Source organism: Pelobates fuscus, chromosome 13 (assembly GCF_036172605.1).
Source record: "Pelobates fuscus isolate aPelFus1 chromosome 13, aPelFus1.pri, whole genome shotgun sequence".
Taxonomy (NCBI): Eukaryota; Metazoa; Chordata; class Amphibia; order Anura; family Pelobatidae; genus Pelobates; species Pelobates fuscus.
The window spans coordinates 13,326,823-13,347,763 of record NC_086329.1 but is presented as its reverse complement, the minus strand read 5'-3'; the positions used below and the strand labels follow the sequence as shown (position 1 = coordinate 13,347,763).

General features: G+C 41.2%; 1 protein-coding gene across 1 annotated transcript in view; it reads right to left on the bottom strand.

Annotated features, from left to right (window-relative positions):
* Positions 1 to 314: 314 nt before the first annotated feature.
* The window catches only part of SYNE2 (spectrin repeat containing nuclear envelope protein 2), a 257,761-nt gene continuing 237,134 nt past the window's right edge, over positions 315 to 20,941 (bottom strand). The window contains exons 104-117 of the mRNA XM_063440109.1: positions 16,261 to 16,443; positions 15,107 to 15,244; positions 14,793 to 14,987; positions 13,770 to 14,049; positions 13,551 to 13,619; positions 12,695 to 12,834; positions 12,400 to 12,514; positions 9,581 to 9,792; positions 8,974 to 9,174; positions 7,796 to 7,924; positions 6,593 to 6,784; positions 5,157 to 5,216; positions 4,906 to 4,940; positions 315 to 1,335 (exon numbers count right to left, since the gene is read on the bottom strand). Coding sequence (XP_063296179.1) covers positions 1,113 to 1,335; positions 4,906 to 4,940; positions 5,157 to 5,216; positions 6,593 to 6,784; positions 7,796 to 7,924; positions 8,974 to 9,174; positions 9,581 to 9,792; positions 12,400 to 12,514; positions 12,695 to 12,834; positions 13,551 to 13,619; positions 13,770 to 14,049; positions 14,793 to 14,987; positions 15,107 to 15,244; positions 16,261 to 16,443 — 2,172 coding nt within the window. The 3' untranslated portion in view covers positions 315 to 1,112. The remainder of the gene's footprint in view (positions 1,336 to 4,905; positions 4,941 to 5,156; positions 5,217 to 6,592; positions 6,785 to 7,795; positions 7,925 to 8,973; positions 9,175 to 9,580; positions 9,793 to 12,399; positions 12,515 to 12,694; positions 12,835 to 13,550; positions 13,620 to 13,769; positions 14,050 to 14,792; positions 14,988 to 15,106; positions 15,245 to 16,260; positions 16,444 to 20,941) is intronic.

The following is a 20,941-nucleotide window of genomic DNA, read 5'->3' as shown; positions in this document are numbered from 1 at the left end:
AATACAGTGTTAAATCTTGCAGCTCTTCTTTTTTTTATGAATGTTCAGTTAAAATGTTAATGTACACTAGTATATGCTTCTTATGTAACATTACTACACCAGCCAGTTTTTAAACAAGAATAGCAGCCCCTTGAAATTCTACTATTGTACAGGGAGAGAGATCCATAAAAATAAATATTTTAGCACATTTGCATAAAAACAGGAGCTTAATACGAGCAAGATTATAGTTAATTGCCTATTCTCCCCAATGTGTGTTTAAACCAATTTCTTCATTTTAAGAAGAAACCAAATTAAAAAATCTACATATAACAAGATTGTTACAAAGGGCATTAGTTTATTGAAACCATTTCAACATCCTGCCAAGAGATTAACAATATTCTTATGCAGATTCCATACAACTTTACAGAATAGAAAATCATCCACCTCCAAACATTTAGAAACAGCTGTGACCTTTAAACCAAAAATTTACCCTCTTTAATGGTCACATGATGGCTTAAAAAGTAGGATTTAAAAAATAAAAATAAAATTGGACTGTACAACACAGAACCTAATGCCTGCAATAAAAAACACAAATCATACTGTACAGAATCTAATTATAGGAATATAAATGTCCTTATGTAGAGAACGATGTGCCAATTTACATTGTAGTTAACCTTTAAATTCCACATAAATAAAAAATAAAAATCACGGCCATGCAATAAAATACAATTCTTTAGACACTTAAAATAAAATTGAGAACACATTATTGCTTGTTCTAAATGTTTACCATGGCTAGAATTCTGAACCCTCACCGATTACCCTAGTAATGGTTAACCCTGTCACTGCAGATGGGACTACAAAATGACTAAAGGCTAGTAGAGCTTTAGGGGAAATGTAGTCCGTAAACATCTGCAGTGCCAAAGTCATCATTCACTGTATATATAAAGTTACCATGTGCATGCAAACGATGTGCCTCCAGCAGGCCAGTTTGAAGTGGGGTCACAAAACATTTAAAATGAAGTCTCTGTGGGTGGCAGAAAAGGTGGTTTAACCCGGACGACATTTAAATATAAACTTGTGGGATGTCCCTTCGCTGGCCTGAGATGCACGCAGGTCCCCCTGTGTCTTGCAAGTTAGGTCGGTGGCGGTCCATTCATATATCTCAACATTGGGTAAAAAGATCGGGCGAAATTGTTAGCCTGCGTGCAACTGTAATCTTCTTCCGAGAAAGGGATCATACAGGCCAGAAGCAAAAGTAGTAAGAGTAAAAGCTGAAGTGGAAAAGCCGCTCGAAAAACTCGATACAAGAAGGATGGTTTCTTGGGAACGTCCCGCACAGAGGCAAGTTCTCTTGATCTGTAAATACAAAACATTTATTAAATTATTTGCTGCACTAATACTATTTGTCTATACTGCTAATCCTTTTAAATGTACTGAACAGGTAAATGGATGTTTTGGACCTATGAAATACTTCTTATTGGGGTTAGAATCTCACCCGGTTATTCTGGGTGTCCCATGTTGTAAAATGAATACATTTGCTATGTAGAAGGTCCAGGTTTCCGGCAAAATTCTGAATTGTAAACATTTTTTTTAAATTGCCCAGCACATTTAAATGTTTTCGTGCTCACAACAAACTTTAACTTATTTTTTGTTTTTTTTTTAAATCAATTCTAGCACTTGGCTGAAATGCGACGCATTTGCTGTAGGCACCAATAAAAAAAAAGGATGCCATGAATTAGAGGTGGCTCTAAACTATAGATTTGTGAATGATGGAAAAATGACAGTTGAGCGAAATCAATTTGTCTGTAAAACCTTTTTAAATTCAAACGTGAAGAGGAATTACATACTGTAGTGTATCAGCCTCTGTTATTTTAAAGTGTCTGCACTATATAAATCACTAAGGGAGAGGATTTACTAAACAGCACATATACACAACCACATGACCAGTCCCTTTTTAAGTGGTTTGGCTTGGCACAATATCACCCATGCAAACTATTTATAAAAACCTACCGTATATACTCAAGTATAAGCCGACCCGAATATAAGCCGAGGCCCCTAATTTTACCCCAAAAAACTGGGAAAACTTATTGACTCGAGTATAAGACTAGGGTGGGAAATGCAGCAGCTACTGGTAAATTTCTAAATAAAATTAGATCCTAAAAAAATTATATTAATTGAATATTTATTTCCAGTGTGTGTATATAATGAATGCAGTGTGTGTGTACGAGTGCAGCGCGTGTGTACGAGTGCAGCGCGTGTGTGTACGAGTGCAGCGCGTGTGTGTACGAGTGCAGCGCGTGTGTGTACGAGTGCAGCGCGTGTGTGTACGAGTGCAGCGCGTGTGTGTACGAGTGCAGCGCGTGTGTGTACGAGTGCAGCGCGTGTGTGTACGAGTGCAGCGCGTGTGTGTACGAGTGCAGCGCGTGTGTGTACGAGTGCAGCGCGTGTGTGTACGAGTGCAGCGCGTGTGTGTACGAGTGCAGCGCGTGTGTGTACGAATGCAGCGCGTGTGTGTACGAGTGCAGCGCGTGTGTGTATGAGTGCAGCGTGTATGAGTGCAGCGTGTATGAGTGCAGCGTGTATGAGTGCAGCGTGTATGAGTGCAGCGTGTGTGTGTATATGAGTGCAGCGTGTGTGTGTATATGAGTGCAGCGTGTGTGTGTATATGAGTGCAGCGTGTGTGTGTATATGAGTGCAGCGTGTGTGTGTATATGAGTGCAGCGTGTGTGTGTGTTGCAGAGCCTGGGGGGGGGGGGGGGGCAATTTTATTATTTTTTTTACATTTTATTATTTTTTTTTATTTACTTATTTTTTTAAATTATTTTCATATTTTTTTATTATTAATTATTATTTGTAATTTTTTTTTTTTTTTGTATTATTTTATTATTAATTTATTTTTGTTTGGTCCCCCCTCCCTGCTTGCTAGCTGGCCAGGGAGGGGGGCTCCTTCCCTGGTGGTCCAGTGGGGTTGGTAGTTCAGTGGGGGGGCTGTGGGGGCTGCAGAGATGTTACTTACCTCTCCTGCAGCTCCTGTCAGCTCTCTCCTCCTCCGCGCCGTCCGGTCAGCTCCCTCTGTCAGCTCACACTGCAAGTCTCGCGAGAGCCGCTGGGAGCTGACCGAGGTGCTGAACGGACAGCGCGGAGGAGGAGAGAGCTGACAGGAGCTGCAGGAGAGGTAAGTAACATCTCTGCAGCCCCCAGTCTGTATTATGGCAATGAAAATTGCCATAATACAGACTATTGACTAGAGTATAAGCCGAGTTGGGGTTTTTCAGCACAAAAAATGTGCTGAAAAACTCGGCTTATACTCGAGTATATATATATACGGTATTTGGACTAGCCAGACTGTTGTGAAAAATGTGCCTCTCACTGTACTGACAATATATAGGAATATTTCTTGCAGTTCATTTATATATACACATTTGCAGAACAGTAAAAAGGCACATTTTTGCATCTTTTAAATCGGGCAAATTTCAGTCAAAATTCAGCTGACAGAATATTGACCAAATGTGAATGGTGAAATCCTTTTTTTCCCATTCTATTCTGAGCAGTCTGTTACGTAATTTAATCTTCCAGTCCGTCCGAGTCACGATTTAATTTTTCATTTACTTGACTGATAGTCAAGTGACGGCTACTACATTTGTATTTTTTTTGTGCTGTGGACTGAACTATGAATCAAGCCAACATTGAACTTGACGCAAATCTCTTTTCAGCCTACGTAATTGGGTACGGCACAGAAAATTGGAAAAAACTGTTTATTCACTAAAATGTAAATTGCTGAGAATTTAAAGTAATTTTAACATTTCTATCCAACACGTAAGATTCTCCAAATCAGCAATGTTTTCAGTTTGGTTTTTGGTCTAAAATTTGAAATTAACTTTAAATCAGGGGCAATTCCCATTTTAGGAGATAATCCTGACTAAGTCCTCTATCAATGTAACTACCACAACATAAATGATTATATAGTTTGAAGTTCTCATTTTATTTTTAATTTTTAATGAAGGCAGCTGCACTGCTGACAGTTTTGCTAACACCCTGCAGTTAATTCACTACAAACTAACAGAACTATAGAGTAGGGAAATTATAAATGTTAAGGCAAAATAGCTGAATTGGAAAAAAGTTCTAATTTTGCCGAGTTTCCAGTGTGTTAATGGAGTCTAAAATTTTCATTTCTGGCAATTTGTTAATCAATTAACTACAATTCACTAATTAGTATAATTGTGCATTCGGATTTAGGCGAAGATGTACACCCAAACATATCACTTGGGAGATGCACTAGCTGCATGTTGGTTTGCTTTGGAATCCCACCAGAGGTGCAAAAAGACCACACAAAAAAAAAAACCAAACAAAAAATAAATATATATATTTTATCTTTTAAAAAAAATAAAATAAACTTTTTTACCTCACTTGAACTGTGAAAAAAATGATGGGTAAACGGGCCTGCCAAAGTATTGCAAAATGTCTAAATATTATTTAAATTATGTGTATATTTTGCATTACCCTGGTCTATTTTCACATCCATTTCTATTTGTCCAAATCTTTTTCCAAAATATCTTGCATGGACAATATTTGGGCAAGCCAAACCATCAAATGAACGGGTGGCCCCTAACTAAATGTTATTTTTGGAAAAAGTTCAGCTAAACCGTATTTTTATGATGTGCACAGGTTTTAGTATTAATTATAGTGCGGCTTACTGAGCACAAATGAAACTTTTTTCCTTGATAACCCTGTTACATCCCTTAAACCAACAAAAAATTAATTGATGTGCTTGGACTGCACACCAAATCTAAATAATTTGTGGACACAGTGCCATCGTTTTCGTTACATCATTTTACTTATTTCGATTTACTTGTACAGTAATCATTTCCATTAAATATCTCTCCACCAGTAGTAAAGGGTCACTAAATTATATGATTAAACTCTTACCTGTCCGTGTCTTTGGAGACGGCACCAACATGAGCCTGGGGACAGAGAGAATAAAAAAAAAAACCACAAGATTATTTACACGTTTTTGCAACTGGTTTTCAAGAAATAGCCATTTACTACACAAATATATAAAATAAAATAAAATCTAGCTTCCTCTTAGGAGGGGATCTTCATTGAATCTCGTGATTAAGGCAATACAGATATAGAATGGCAAGGTATCCAGCAATTAAACACAGAATTCTTATTTTTACCTGTTTGTCAGCGGGGACAGCGCCCACAGAATCGACTACATCTGACAAGGCAGAATTGTCCTGGGGGAGGAAAAGGGAGAGTTAGTAATGCTACGTCAAAGTATCCTCTATTACAAAATGTGTGCTATGGGATGGAAGGACAGTAACTCTGAATGAAACTAATTTTGTTTAGTCTGTTAAAGGGATGCTCCAAACACAATGTTTGACATGCAAATGACAAAGAATCTTGTGACAAGTAGCCAATTTTTAATTTGTAACCCGGTAAATATGGTGAGGTAGAGGGGAGTAATTGTTGTTTTACCATCTAAACTTGCTGATCCCTGTGTTTCTAATACAGCTTTTATCTTGAGAATGGTTTAAAGGGACACTAGTCACCAGTGCAACTACATGTATTCCCGACCCTATAGTGTTAACACGACCATCTAGCTCCCCTGGGCCCCTCATGCCTCCATAAATATAGTAAAATCTTACTGTATTCAAGCCAGAAGCTGTAACTCTGCATGCTGTTAGACTCAGTAAAAACAAGCAGCCTGCTGACATGTGATAGCCTGATCCAAATCCCAATGCTTTCCCATAGGATTGGCTGAGACTGACAAGGAGGCAGATCAGGGGCAGAGCCAGCATGATTCAAACACAGCCCTGGCCAATCAGCGTCTCCTCATAGAGATGAATTGAATCAATGAATCTCTATGAGAAAAGTTCAGTGTCTGCATGCAGAGGGAGGAGATACTGAATCACAGGATGCTTGTGCACAGCAGATCTGAGTGGATGGAGGCATATTATGCCTCCATCATCTCCGAAGTCCCTCTGGTTCACTCTGAGTGACTGCAACTGGAGGTGTTCCTAGCGTTCAATGTAAACACTGTATTTTCTCAGAAAATACAGTGTTTACATGAGAGGCTGCAGGGAGCTATAGTTCTCACCTGAACAACCTCATTAAGCTGAAGTTGTTCAGGAGACTATAGTGTCCCTTTAAGGGCTATTCCAAAAACAAAACAAAAAAAAGTTGGAGTAAACTCCCTATCCAGGAATCCTTCCTTTTATGAAATCTATTAACTGAACTATCACTCCTAGTAATCTCAGTGGTGGAGGCATTTTTGGGATTAAGTACTTAGAAAATTCCAATTTAAAATAATTTAAACCTCTTGCTTAGGGCAGTATTAATATGTACAGTAACTGTAAAGTCAGAGAATTTACTACAGATAAAATGTTGTAAAATGCAGTAAAATCTTGTCAACCTAAGGCGAATTTAGGTACTGGGCGTCAATCGGATTATAAAGACCACTATTTACCGCAGCCATTTAAAGGGACTCTCCAGGAATCAATACAAATTTATTGCAATTGATGGGTTTTGGCCTCACTAATATGCTGTATTCTTTTCTTTTTTTTTTGCATGTTTAAATCTTCTTATCTCGGGTGTCGAGCCAGTTACTTACCAGTGTGTCCTGGAGAGTCTTTATATCATAAGAAATGTCTTTCATGAGCTGGTTCAGCTTGTTTTCAATGACCTGCACTTTCTCATCCACTTCAATGTAATCATCTCCGGAGGTTTTAACCAGCATGCAGCTAGCCATGTCCTTCAGTGTGTTCACCTGAATCTGCCGTTCCAAGAGCTGATCTTTCAGTTGCTAAAAATCAATCAAATGTATGCAGTGACGTTAATAAATCTATATTATATAGATAACAGATGGCATGAAACATTTTATTATGGTGTTCTCTGAAGAACAAAAAAAAGAGCTGTCACTTCAGTTTAGTGAATATATCAATGTATAGTCAACACCAGGGCATTGAATAATTGATGAGGAATTGTAGACTTTGTCCAAGTCTATGCCGTTACCTTGGTCCATTTCCTCATTTTCTATTTTAGTGAACACTCCTTTTAAAGTATCAGCTTGTAAACCGTTGTCTGGTTTTGTTGACTATTGGTATCAGCTTTTTTGATTATGAACTTGTTTAACGGACTCGAGATAGGAATGGAATTGGCTTTTAAAGAACACAAAGAATGCAGTTCACAGAAAAGATTGTGGTTGTAATTAGTGTAGACTTCCTTCACAAGAGTCTCTATTTACAGCTACTTTACCACCTTGATTTTGGCATTTCTTATTTTCTAAAGAATATGGCTTTGTGTTTATCTCGGTAACCCCCTAAACTGAGTTCTACTCATCACGTAGACTGAACAGAACTGTTCAATACACTGATAGTAAGCATACGGCAGCAGCTACCAGCTTATACACCGGACAGTTCTACGGTTTCATAAAACTGGGCTGCGTGCAGTGGTCTCTCAAGCTGTGTGGCCACAGCTCAGGCTCTTTCGAGAGAGAGGTCTGTCCTAGTTCTGTGTGTGGACTTCACACACAAGTTGGACAGCTCTTACACTGAAGAGGAGAAAATCGTATTTCCTATTTTGGATTATCACCTTCAGAGGACAGGTTTATAGCTGTAGAGTCTTGCAAATCGCTGCAATACTCAGCCACCTTGATAAGGGGTGCAAGGCACTCTATACACCATAACCACTAAAAATGCTTCAAGTTTTTTATGATGCTAAGAATGGGAATAATATGGGTATTTGCAAAACCACTTCCCTTTGGGAATAATATCTGTTGTAAAGGGATTTTGAGACACTCTAAAATATGGCTTACCGTAAGCTGATTCTGACTCTCCAGCATCACATGTGGATCCGTAGAGTGATCTGCGACTCGATACATTAATCTTCTCGCCTCTGCTTCCGTTAGCCATAGCAATAGCTGGTCACTTGTACTGTGGAACTCCTACAAAGCCAAGAATACACTATGAACAAACTGCTCTGGTTTGGATATTTGATCTATCTGCTATTTACAGCTTTGATAAACAACTGCCGCAGGAACTTTTACCAAATAGTTAACTCTGGTGCAGTGGTCACACAATTAAAAAAAGGAAAAACAAACAAACCAACCAACACAAAATGGTTTGAAAAAAGGAAAAATAAAACAGCATTATCATAAAATCAATCAATATAAACCATTTTAATTTCTGCTCATATGATCAGCGTTGATTTATCCTTTAAAGATATCTTAAATTAAATCAGTAATGTGAAATTTTCCTTAATAGGTCAGGATAGCAAATAAACAGAGATTAAAGAAAAAAAAAAAAAAATCACAGCACTCTAGTAAAACTATAGGGGGGAAACCGTTCGACTCCTGTTTTTGGTCTACTTGTACCCAGATCTAATGCCCAAAACAAACTATGTAAAATATGTAATTTTGTGTTTTTCTCTGAATTGCTTATTGAATCAGGGAACCTAAATGTATCTCAATTATTTTTTTTTGCTCTCCCTCAGTTAAAAAGGTAATTTAGATCTAGACCCCCTTTTTGACTGTGCCTAGAGTGGTATCCGCTACACCTCATTGACGAGGCATAACAAGGCTTAAAATTACTGTTGTATCTCTCGTGCAGAAGGAGTCAGAATGCATTTTGGATTTACACCCTCTTTGGGGTGGAATCAGTCTGATGTGCAAATCATTTAGGTTCCCTTTGTAATTACATGTCTGTTAGTCCACCCATTGTACAGCGCTATGGAATCTAATGGCGCGATATAAATAATAACGGCACAATGAGCTAAAACCAAGTTGAGAACGGAGCAGAGACCCACCAAAAGGACAGGCTACTTGAGCAGTTATCCGGTCAGTGTTCACCTTTCCTTTTTTTTTTTTTAAATAAATGTTGCGTAAATTCTAACAAAAGTGATATAAAACATGTTGCTAGAATGTTGTTTTAGCCCCTTGACAACGGGAGGACAATGTTTTGGCGACCTGCGAATTGCTAGGAATAATTGGCATACCTGACAGTGAACGAGCTCGCTTTGTAGGCTTTCCTGCCATTCGTCTCGTGAATTGCATGCCTTGTCCCAGCGGGTATTGACTTCATGGAGTCTGGATAAAACTTCTCTGGACTCTGAAACTTCAGCCTGCTGGAAGTCTTTGCTGCTGAGGTTGGCAGATATCACCAGAGCCTTATAACTGTCAAATGCTTTTAAAATGTCCTGGCAAGAAACAGTCAGAAGATAGTTATTAAAACCTGTTAAAACATTAAACGCCACGGCCCAAATAAAAATCACTGTTTAGTAGATATGCTCACAATGAATGCATGCATGCGTTTAAATATGTATGTTGTCATTGGGGGTGAATCTAAAACCAAACACACTCTTCAGACATAAAGCACTTCAGCAAGATAAAACGCTTTGGGGTCTGGAGCGTCCCTTTAATGAAACCTAATTTTCACGCTAATTGTTAGATAAGTTATTACAATCTTTATAAAACTTGAAAAAAAAAAAAAAAAACAGAACACCGACTCTGTATCACAGAAGAACATGCTTTATTTCTAAGCTGCTGTAATTAAACAGTCTTTATAGAATGACAAACCATTTCATGCTAGAATTAGACACGCACCTTGAGTCTCCTTGCTTTGTGCTCCAGTTCTTCAAGGGTTAATGCAGGCTTGAGTTTTCTTACATTGTTAAGATCAGATTCGGTTCTATCGAGCCACAATGTAATACTTTGTAAATCAGACGTTAACTGCTGCCACTTCTGCTTACTCTGTTTCTCTCTCAATTCATTGCTTAAACTCTGAGCCTGAAGAATCTCCCAACGCTCTATCACACCTGTTCAAAAAAAAAAAAAAAAAAAAAAGGAGCGTTTATTACAATGTCCGTTTCCATAAACATCAGAAGCTGCACATTAAGGAACACTCCAAGCCCCATAACAAGCACAACTCACTATTGTGCAGACTGTGTCCTGGCACCAGTGATTTGTCAAAATGTTTTAGAGCAGTATGACAACTTACCTGCGTCCCGCTAGGCACCCATAGCCACGTCCCCTTTCTTCTGGGATTTTTTTTTTTTTTTTTTTTTTTAATTCTTTATTTTGGTTGTGCAGGTGATCACAAGATATGAACAGACGCCACAACAGTGTGTTACAAGGGTTACAGATATTAGACAGTGGCATAGAAATTTGCACATTTTTGTTTTTAAATGTAGACAACTTGCGTAATTAAACATTTGAGTTGTGAGTAGATGCATAACGTTCAGCAGGTTAGTTAAAGAGGACACTTCACACATTGCTAGTGAGATGACTATGACATTAGATTTGTATGTATGGTTCAAACAACGATTGTTAAAGTATTTGCTTTACAAAATTATTTCAAGTGTAGATTTCTCCACACTGCTGGAGAGTAACCACCAGGGGGCAGAGAGTCACTGAGTTTGTCGGACACAGCACATATGTATACTTAGGCATTTTCTATGCAGATCTGCAGTAATAGCATCAATACTAGTAAACTCAGAAACAAGGAGATGCTAAACAAACTAAGATACAGTGCTAGTATTATGATTAGATACTGTTAGCAGCCGCTTTGTTGCTCTTGCAGCAGTGCCGAGTCGGCTGATGTCCTGGCCATGATCAAGTCCCCTGCGTGTCCCGCTGATTGCTTGAGGGCTGAGGTATTTGGCGGTCAGGGGTGTGCTCGTTCTTGTATTTCAGCTGGCGTCAGCCTGGGGTCCAATATGATGCCTGCATGCTGTATCCGTTACTCCTCTTTGTGTGGGTGAGGTGGGAGCTCAAATAGGGTGCCCTTAGGACCGCCGGTAGCAGCAAAAAGGTGTTGTCTCCGATGCTTCAGATTGGAGCGTGTGTTCAGGCTTGTACTGGGCCCGGCGGCCATCTTAGATTTTTCCGTGCGGTTTCCATTTGAGCTGTTCACCGCTCGGTTAAAGGAGGTGGTCCCTGCCCTTCTGGTGAGGTCCGGGATAACCCCCCCGGCCCACAGGGGGGGGAAAACGGGGCCCCAGTAGGCGCAGGAGAGGACCCGCCGGACTAAGTGCGGGAGATCGGCCGCCTCTCCCGCCAGAGCCTCGCGGCAGGCCACAGTCCCAGCTGCCCAGCATACATCGCTGCCGGTAGGACGGGGGCCAACCCGGGTAACGGTGTGGTAGCCTGAGTCCCTCTAGCCTTCTTGTGGCTGCTGAAAGACAGGTTTTACGGGGATTTCAGGCTGTTTGTCGGAGTTTAACTCAGGAGCCGAGGAGCCCCACGTCCATCCAGCTAGGCGGTCAGGCCCCGCCCCCTCTTCTGGGATTTTTGAAAGCATGGGATGTGTGCCTGATGGGATCCAGGTATGTTTTGAGCCACTCTGAAAACAGTTTGGTACTGGCCCAGGAAACTCTGTAGAGTACCAGGGCATTTCTGGCACTGCAACCATTACAGTGGGTTGTAGTGGTTATGGTGCTTTAAATGTGTTTCTTTAAACATATAGAACAAGCCAATTTTCAAGATGAGCTATTTTGACCAAGTCAGCAATGCTTTGAGTTTGACTACTCTGTCCTTACATTTGAAATTCACTTTGAATTCTCATTTTAGCGATAAGCCCTGTGTAATGTTACCTATGTATAATGTCTGCGGAAGCTAGCTTTACTTGAGAACTATATACACCTTACAGGAACTGCAGGCTTCGTAAAGTAGGTCTCCCTGAATCATTTGGGTGGCTGCTCTTCACATGTGTTTGCTGTATCTTTTAGATTACTTTGTATCACTGATCTGGCGTTTTGATTGGACAATTCTAACATTGCTAAAACGGAAAGCCTTTAAATGACAACTGTGAACAAACACTTATGTGATCTTTTATTATGTCAGTATTTTCATTTTAACTTTTCCTACAACAATAAATCGAATTTGTAAAATATCTCTCTAGCGTGTACTATCTTAACACATTTTGTGCATTCAGGGGAGCACCTCCCAAACCCCCCAAGAAACAAAACAATAAAAACATAGCTGGATGATCGCATTTAAGGGAAACTGTCACGTCTCTGGCATTTATAACTTTAAAAAGGTTAACATGTTTTTATTCAATGAAATGTTTTTTTTTATGTTTATTGAAAATTTAGCAAATAACATCTACTCAAAAATGCTAAATCTGTTAAATATATGGGAGAGGTAGACAATAGGAAAAAATAAGGGGATGTTTGCAGATGAGAAAAAAGCTCTACCCAGCCATAATGCTATCTGTACATTGACAGGCAGAATTATCTAGACAATTGCCTAAGCAGTTTAAAGCCACTATCCGTTTGTAGTGCTTAACAGCCTGGAGATGGCTACATCGAGTTTCTTCTCCGCTTGTATAACTAAACCTCTTAAACTGGACATTAATCTGTGAGATCTGGGCCAACCGCAAATGCCTCTTCAAATTCCAAAGTTAATTTTATCACAGACAGTACCTGAAGGAGTTCCTGGACTAACAAAACCTTGCAGACCCTCTTCCTCTTGTTGCTGGTCCGGAGCGCTTGGTATTGTAGGCTCCTGTGCTCCAGGTGACGTGGATAACTGTGCAGCCTGCAAAAGTATAAAAATAAAGTGTACAATTAGTGGCAGTGTTTATACTCTGTAACATTTTAAGAAACAGACACCCATAAGATGTAGCAGGTGATACAACAGTAACTACAAAGTATGGGAAGGTACATTCATTCAAGCATCCCACATTATCGAGAATAATATAATTTTAAGATGCCTTACAGAAGTTAGATTCAACGTCGTATTGGTCTCTGCTGTGGCTGAAAGCAATCCCTTCATAATCCCGTGCTCAAATTCATGTTTTCTAGAAGGTTTCTGCTTGTCGGTGGAGTGCCAGGAAGCTGCATCCAAGTCAGATTTACCTGCAGTGTACACAATACATGATTCTTTTTAGCTCTAAGTCCAAAGAGAGATTGAGATTAGTAGTTTGCAGGGAAGCAAATGTTTAATCTTTTTCTGCAACACATGCGCCTTACAAACTTACCAGCCAGAACAATGAAATCGACACGTTTCCACGAAAATGTGAATTGTTAAAATATTATGTGGAGGTTTTAAAGGTGAAGCAAACAAATAAAACATTACAAGTTGTTTGGGCCATGGATGACGAAGCTTTTTATTTAAAAAATAATAATGATTTTACTACATTAGGAAAATCTGCACATTTTCCCAATATTCATGCAAAAAGCACATATCTAGATCAAAGCCAACATTTCTTTATTAGTTACGAACAAGAGCTGTGAACGGTGGCTAAATCAACAAGATAAAATACACAATTGCCAACAATTGTGTATGTTCATTGAAGCAACCAATCACTCGAGCTGGTGAGACCAGACTGGAAACTATGTTTAAAGGGAATACACATCACCCAAGCACATAACCAAACATGCCAGCAATGAAACTTCCTTTGGTTAGGACAGATGTGTTGGAGATGTGCTGAAATGGGACACCATGCCATGTGGTTTGGGGAGATATGGCGTTCACACTAAGCAGCAGAGAATGCTGTAAATGGGTGAATATGAGAGTAGCGTGCATCACAGCGGAATGGCCAGGTTGAGACACATGCTTAGCAGGTGCCTACCCGAAGATGCTTGTACAGTTTTGGTTGTCAATATGACATAAGCCTCTGGATTTTCTGTGATTTCTACATCTGAAAGACAATAACGTCATTTCCTCACATGACAAATATTTCACGTACAGTTCAAAGGATGAAAGAACACAACATATTTAAACACTAGATGAATTTAAAAATCAATGTTTTCAGGATCAGAACACCAACACCACCTACGTAATGTCTTACCCGACAAGGCATTGTAGTAGGTTCCATCCTCTTCGTTCTCATGCATCGAAGAGCCACCAACATCCACAGTTGGATCCCATTCAAGAGGGATGGAGTCTACACTGACAGGAGTCTCCCGGCCAGATCTCTCATGAGGGAGAGGTGGAGGTAGGAGATGACACATGGATGGGTGAGACGCGTCTACTTCGTGCATTGTACTGTGCCACGAGGTATTCTGAAATTCTCTAGAATCCTCCGCATCCGTATCATTTTCAGATGTTTCTCTTTCTTCCTCTAAATGCTTCATGAAAGGTATTAAATAGACCAATATTAATATGTCGGAAAATCTAACAATGTGGTGTAATTCTCACTTATTCCAAAAGTTGATCATTACTCTAGGATAATCATCAAGACGCAAACATACATACACATGAAATTTGTAATGACAAGTTCACTCTATCACAATATATTGGTTTGCAAAAAAGTCACAATATACCCTAAATCCTTCTGTAATCTTGACATCATGGACATCTACCAGCTCACCGAAAAGGTAACAATCACAATTGTCACCTCTAGACTTTTTTAATAGAATAATAGTTTCATCAAGTACTGAAAGGAATAAAACAATTTTAAAATTAAGTATATGTATAACAATAATTAGAAAACACATCCCTACCTTTAATAAATGTCAGAATCCTTCAGCTACATACATGCACCTTGGATCAGACTTTGCTTGACCATTGACATTTAGTCTCTATGGTCTTCCCTGCTTCACACCCTGCACAGAAGCAGGAAAGACCATAGAGACTGTTTTCAAGCACTGTCCGACCCAAGGTGCATGTATAAGGCTGAAGAATCCCGTGATATTCTAAAGGTAGGCATGAGGTTTTTTTCTCTTTTTTTTTCCCCCATATACTTTAATTTTAAAAAATTATTTCCTTTCGAAACTTGATTATTTAACAGACAACTATAATCTCAAAACAGTTTATTTTTTAAATAAAATAGACCTTGTGCCAAGTAAAGACGGCTGGATAACTCCCTTACCTGGTCTCTGTTGGTTAATCTTTGGTGGAAGCGAGAAACCCGACCAAAAACTTCCTGAAAGTATCGGTGAAGTTCTTCCAGTTGATCTTCGATGATCACAGCGTCTATTGCTTCACTCTTCTGAATTAACTGCTCCCCAAAGACTATCAGCTCGTCGACTTTGTTGGTATTTAAGGTTATCTCTTGCTGAAATTCCTACAAAATAAAGACATTTTAAAATATAATGTTTTACCTTAATAGCAACATAAACATGTCCATCTTCCATTTATGGACAGACTCTGGTATACCGCAATCCAATATCAAGGTGCACTTACTGTTAACCGCTGCATTTTTTCCTCTATGTTGCTTTCTGAAAAATGCTCTACGTTGGTAAGCTGAAGGTCGATCTCTGTGAGCCATACAATGATACTGTCCCTCGTTCCCTCAAACTCGTCTCTTTGGCTGGTAAAATGCTGAAAACACAAATTACAGTGTTACAGGACTTTTACAATGTCCATTAAATGGAGTTCCCAATTTCATTTTGTAAGTTTATTGAAAAATCAATATATAAAAGTGGTCTTGGAAACATATTGTCAGGTAGATTGCATTATGCACAAACTAATGTTCTGATTTTTATTGTATTTGTTTACTAGCTTTGTATTTATCACAAATGGATCGTTGAATGAGAACGACAAACCAGAAATACTACACCTTAACATACAAAGAGATTTCCAGAAGATTGGTTGTATATTTTCAAATGAATTCCTGCCATAATTCTTCAGAAAATATACATGTGATCATAGATGTTTAAAAAAAAAAAAAAAAAAAATGTAGGGTACAAATGGCCTTTGATAATTTTCATAAAGCACACTACAGGGACACTAGACACCATAACCACTTTATCTCACGAAAGTGCTTATAGTATCCATAGTCCCTTCTCACCATACCACTGTTTAGTGTAAACAATTTTTGATTGTTTTTACACATTAGGAGTGTCTCCATGTGCCCGCAGTCTGGATCCTTCCACATTAGGCAGACCAGCATTGGGTGGCAGTTATAAGTGTGTCAGTCAAATGTTGTCGCTCATCACCGCCTCGTATTTCAGGTATGAGCGATTACATACCTAAAGCAGGGGGCAGACTATGGGTACTTAAGATGTAGAAATGTATATCTCCTTATCCTTCTAGTGAGTGTGTCTTTATTGGCTCCTTATTAAATCATTGTTCTAAATATAAACTGTATTTGTACCTCGCAGTCAGAATAGAGAAAGTATAAGGAGAAATTAAACAAATTATTCTAGATCTCCTACACATTTGCAATGTGTGTTCTGGCTGTGTGTGGACTGAACCTAAAATAAAATGATTAGCCAAGCTATAGGTGATTTTCTACATCCTCATGGTGTGATGTCTACAGAATTCATGAATCCCCTTTAGAGAGGTTACAGGTTCATTCTAAATAACATTTCCAGGTTATACCAAGGCTGCCTTACCTTCAGCCTCCTGAGAATTGCTGATACTCTTTTCTGGAGCTGGTCCCAACGTTGATTCCCATCATGCACCATCTCTTTGAGTTTGCTGGCTGCGTCGGTGCGGTTCTCACGGGCAAGTCTTCGATACTGCTTGTTGATTAACTCGAGATGAGTGAGGCGCTCGTGAATCTGCCTCTGGAAAGCCTGAAAGGAACATTTTAAAATGATAAGGGTGAATCGTACGATCATTGTACATCAATCTCAGAATATTAAATTGTACAAAGTGAAAACCTATAAAACCAAATAAATCACACATTCATAACTTAAAGAATCTCAAACTCTCTAACAGCACACTATAGGTGACAGGAGAAATCCAATCACCGGGAAAAATAAAATGGACAGTTGATGGTATACACTGGGTATATCAAAGATATAGAGGTGTAACAGCATGTATTAGAAATAGAATACATCTGAATCTTAGAAATACAATTTGAAGTATTGCTATTTAGACGTGAATGGAGGGATTGGATGGATCAAACTATTGGCAATAGATTTCTTAAGAATTGTATCAAAATATAAACTACCTCTATTATTATTATTCGCATTGTTAGAACCGCAACTTGTTCCGCAGAACTTTACAATAATATAAAAGGGGGAGATTTAACAACAAATTCACAGGCACGCAAAGTTGAGGAGAGCCCCACTTGAACACTTTACAATGTAGAGGATGTAGGTTATAAAAACACAATAGGATGGGAAGTGTGGTGGATGGCAGAATTGGAAGGCTAGAGTGAAGGGGAGTGAGGACACACTTGTTACATTGAGGAAGTTAGAAGTGGTTTTAGAAGTGAGAGTTACGCTCGAGGCCTTCTTAAAGGACTTCTTAAAGGACTGAAAACCAGGGGTGAGTATAATAGGGGGAGTCAGGCTGTTTCATAAGAATGAAGCTGCCCCTGCGGGAAGTCCTGTAAGCACAGGTTAAAGGGACACTATAGTCACCTGAACAACTTTAGCTTAATGAAGCAGTTTTGGTGTATAGAACATGCCCCTGCAGCCTCACTGCTCAATCCTCTGCCATTTAGGAGTTAAATCCCTTTGTTTATGAACCCTAGTCACACCTCCCTGCATGTGACTTGCACAGCCTTCCATAAACACTTCCTGTAAAGAGAGCCCTATTTAGGCTTTCTTTATTGCAAGTTCTGTTTAATTAAGATTTTCTTATCCCATGCTATGTTAATAGCTTACTAGACCCTGCAAGAGCCTCCTGTATGTGATTCAAGTTCAATTTAGAGATTGAGATACAATTATTTAAGGTAAATTACATCTGTTTGAAAGTGAAACCAGTTTTTTTCTTCATGCAGGCTCTGTGAATCATAGCCAGAGGAGGTGTGGCTAGGGCTGCATAGACAGAAACAAAGTGATTTAACTCCTAAATGACAGTGAATTGAGCAGTGAAATTGCAGGGGAATGATCTATACCAGGGGTAGGCAACCTACGGCACTAGTGCCATGCACGGCACTCGAGGTGTCTTTCCACGGCACTCAAGGCTGCTAGAGCCAAACAGGCTGTGGCCTTTCAGGAGTCTCAGTGAAACTTCAGATATCTGCTAATACAAAGAGGTAGTGAAGGACAATCCTCAATTTATGCATTGCAGCACGTAGAGGTAGTGATCTCAGATCAGTTCCTACCAACACTTGTGAATAGGAATCCACACTGTAGTAGAGCAGCCCACAGCTGATGTTGCAGCTCCTGTCCTTGACCTGTACCTGCCCAGGCTGGTCCCCACTGGAACCCAGGGAAGCCACCCACACTGCTAGATATACACAGACCTGCAGAATAAGCCTCCCCTCATACAAATAATACGAACAGCCCACACACAAACATACACACAATCCCCACAAACGCCACAAACACCACTAACAATCTACATACATGCACACAATCCCCACAAACGCAACACCACTAACAATCTACATACATGCACACAATCCCACATGCAGCCTCTCACATGCAAACCCCCAAACAGCCCCCATACACTACCTAACACACAATGTGACATATCCATCTACACACAATTCCACAAGCAGCCCTCATACACAGCCCACATTCATATGTATCATACACGATACCATAAACTACTAGTGAACATATACAATATAATAGCTCATATACGCACAAATACAACGATACAAAGCAATTACGGTATAAATAACACAAGCAGAATACGGCAGCACACACACCTCAATTTAAAAAAATAGGCTCGGCAGGGCCGTTTGAAGGAATTTGGGGGCCCCAAGCAAAATGGACATGGTGCCCCCCCCCCCCCCCCCACGCACGCAAAGCCTACAGGAACCCATACAGCTTAAGTTCACCCACACTTTATATAAATAAAAAAGGTTTACAGTGCAAATACTGCTGTTGCATATAATGTGCATAAAACTTGAACATTTTCAACAATTGAAAATTCCCTGTGTTCTCCTCATCTCCCCTTCTCCTCACCCCCTCCCTGTGTTCTCCTCATCTCCCCTTCTCCACCACCTCTCCCTGTGTTCTCCTCATCTCCCCTTCTCCTCACCCCCTCCCTGTGTTCTCCTCATCTCCCTTCTCCTCACCCCCCTTCCCTGTGTTCTCCTCACCCCCTCCCTGTGTTCTCCTCATCTCCCTTCTCCTCACCCCCCCTCCCTGTGTTCTCCTCATCTCCCTTCTCCTCACCCCCCCTCCCTGTGTTCTCCTCATCTCCCCTTCTCCTCACCCCCATGTTCTCCTCATCTCCCCTTCTCCTCACCTCCCCCTCCCTGTGTTCTCCTCATCTCCCCTTCTCCTCACCCCCCGTGTTCTCCTCATCTCCCCTTCTCCTCACCCCCTTCCCTGTGTTCTCCTCACCCCCCCTCCCTATGTTCTCCTCATCTCCCCAATCCCCCTCCCTGTGTTCTCCTCACCTCCCCTCTCCCTGTGTTCTCCTAATCTCCCCTCTCCCTGTGTTCTCCTAATCTCCCCTCTCCCTGTGTTCTCCTAATCTCCCCTCTCCCTGTGTTCTCCTAATCTCCCCTTCTCCTCACCTCCCCCTCCCTGTGTTCTCCTCATCTCCTCACCCCCGTGTTCTTCTTACTCCTCCCCCCTCCCTGTGTTCTTTTTACTCCTTTCCCCCTCCCTATGTTCTTCTTTCTGCCCCCATGTTCTTCTTACTCCTCCCCCTCCCTATGTTCTTCTTACTACTCCCCCCATGTTCTTCTTACTACTTCTTACTTACTCCCCTCCCACCCTTCCTGTGTGCTTCTTATTCCCCTCCCCCTGTGTCCTTCTTATTCCCCTCCCCCTGTGTCCTTCTTACTCCCCTCCCCGTGTCCTTCTTACTCCCCTCCCCGTGTCCTTCTTACTCCCCTCCCCCGTGTCCTTTTTACTCCCCTCCCCGTGTCCTTTTTACTCCCCTCCCCGTGTCCTTTTTACTCCCCTCCCCCGTGTCCTTTTTACTCCCCTCCCCCGTGTCCTTTTTACTCCCCTCCCCCGTGTCCTTTTTACTCCCCTCCCCCGTGTCCTTTTTACTCCCCTCCCCGTGTCCTTTTTACTCCCCTCCCCCGTGTCCTTTTTACTCCCCTCCCCCGTGTCCTTTTTACTCCCCTCCCCCGTGTCCTTTTTACTCCCCTCCCCCGTGTCCTTTTTACTCCCCTCCCCCGTGTCCTTTTTACTCCCCTCCCCCGTGTCCTTTTTACTCCCCTCCCCCGTGTCCTTTTTACTCCCCTCCCCCGTGTCCTTTTTACTCCCCTCCCCCGTGTCCTTTTTACTCCCCTCCCCCGTGTCCTTTTTACTCCCCTCCCCCGTGTCCTTTTTACTCCCCTCCCCCGTGTCCTTTTTACTCCCCTCCCCGTGTCCTTTTTACTCCCCTCCCCCGTGTCCTTTTTACTCCCCTCCCCCGTGTCCTTTTTACTCCCCTCCCCCGTGTCCTTTTTACTCCCCTCCCCCGTGTCCTTTTTACTCCCCCCCCCTCCCTCTGTTCTTCTCACCTCCCCTTCCCTGTAGCGTGGCCGAGCTCAGGGTGCACTTCCTGTCAGTCCGTCCGGGAACAGGAAACTGAATCTCCTGTACCACGTGGTACCTGGCCGGACTGACAGGAGGAAGAGGAGCTTGGCCACACTACAGGGAAGGGAAGGTGACGAGAGAGGCAGTACTGCAGCCGCCTGAGGCTCTCTATAGAGTGCTCAGGTGGCTGCAGCCTTATAGGAAGCGCCGGCCCTGCTTGGGGGCCCAGGCCAGCTCGGGATCCAAAGCAATTGCTTGGTTAGCTTGCCTGGTAGCGACGAGCCTGAGGATCGGCATGCTACGGGACATCACAATCCTATATCGGCACAGTGCTGCTAAAAGGTTGCCTACCCCTGATCTATACACTAAAACTGCTTTATTTAGCTAAAGTAATTTAGGTGACTATAGTGTTCCTTTAACAGTAAGGGTACAAGCACCAGACAAGAGAAGATCACTATCCAAGTGACAGAGAAGGGCTCCATACTCATGGCCTTGTACACACAATACAATATGGAAAGCTACCATTGAGCAATAAAGAAAGAGTTCAACATAATGTAAAACACTATTTAAACAATAGCTAACCTGGGGGCGGGGCCTGGATGCTGAGCTGACTGGTCGCACTAAACCAGAGCTCCGTGTACAGACTTGCAAATAAGTGAGCTAACTCGACAAATTACACAGAAAT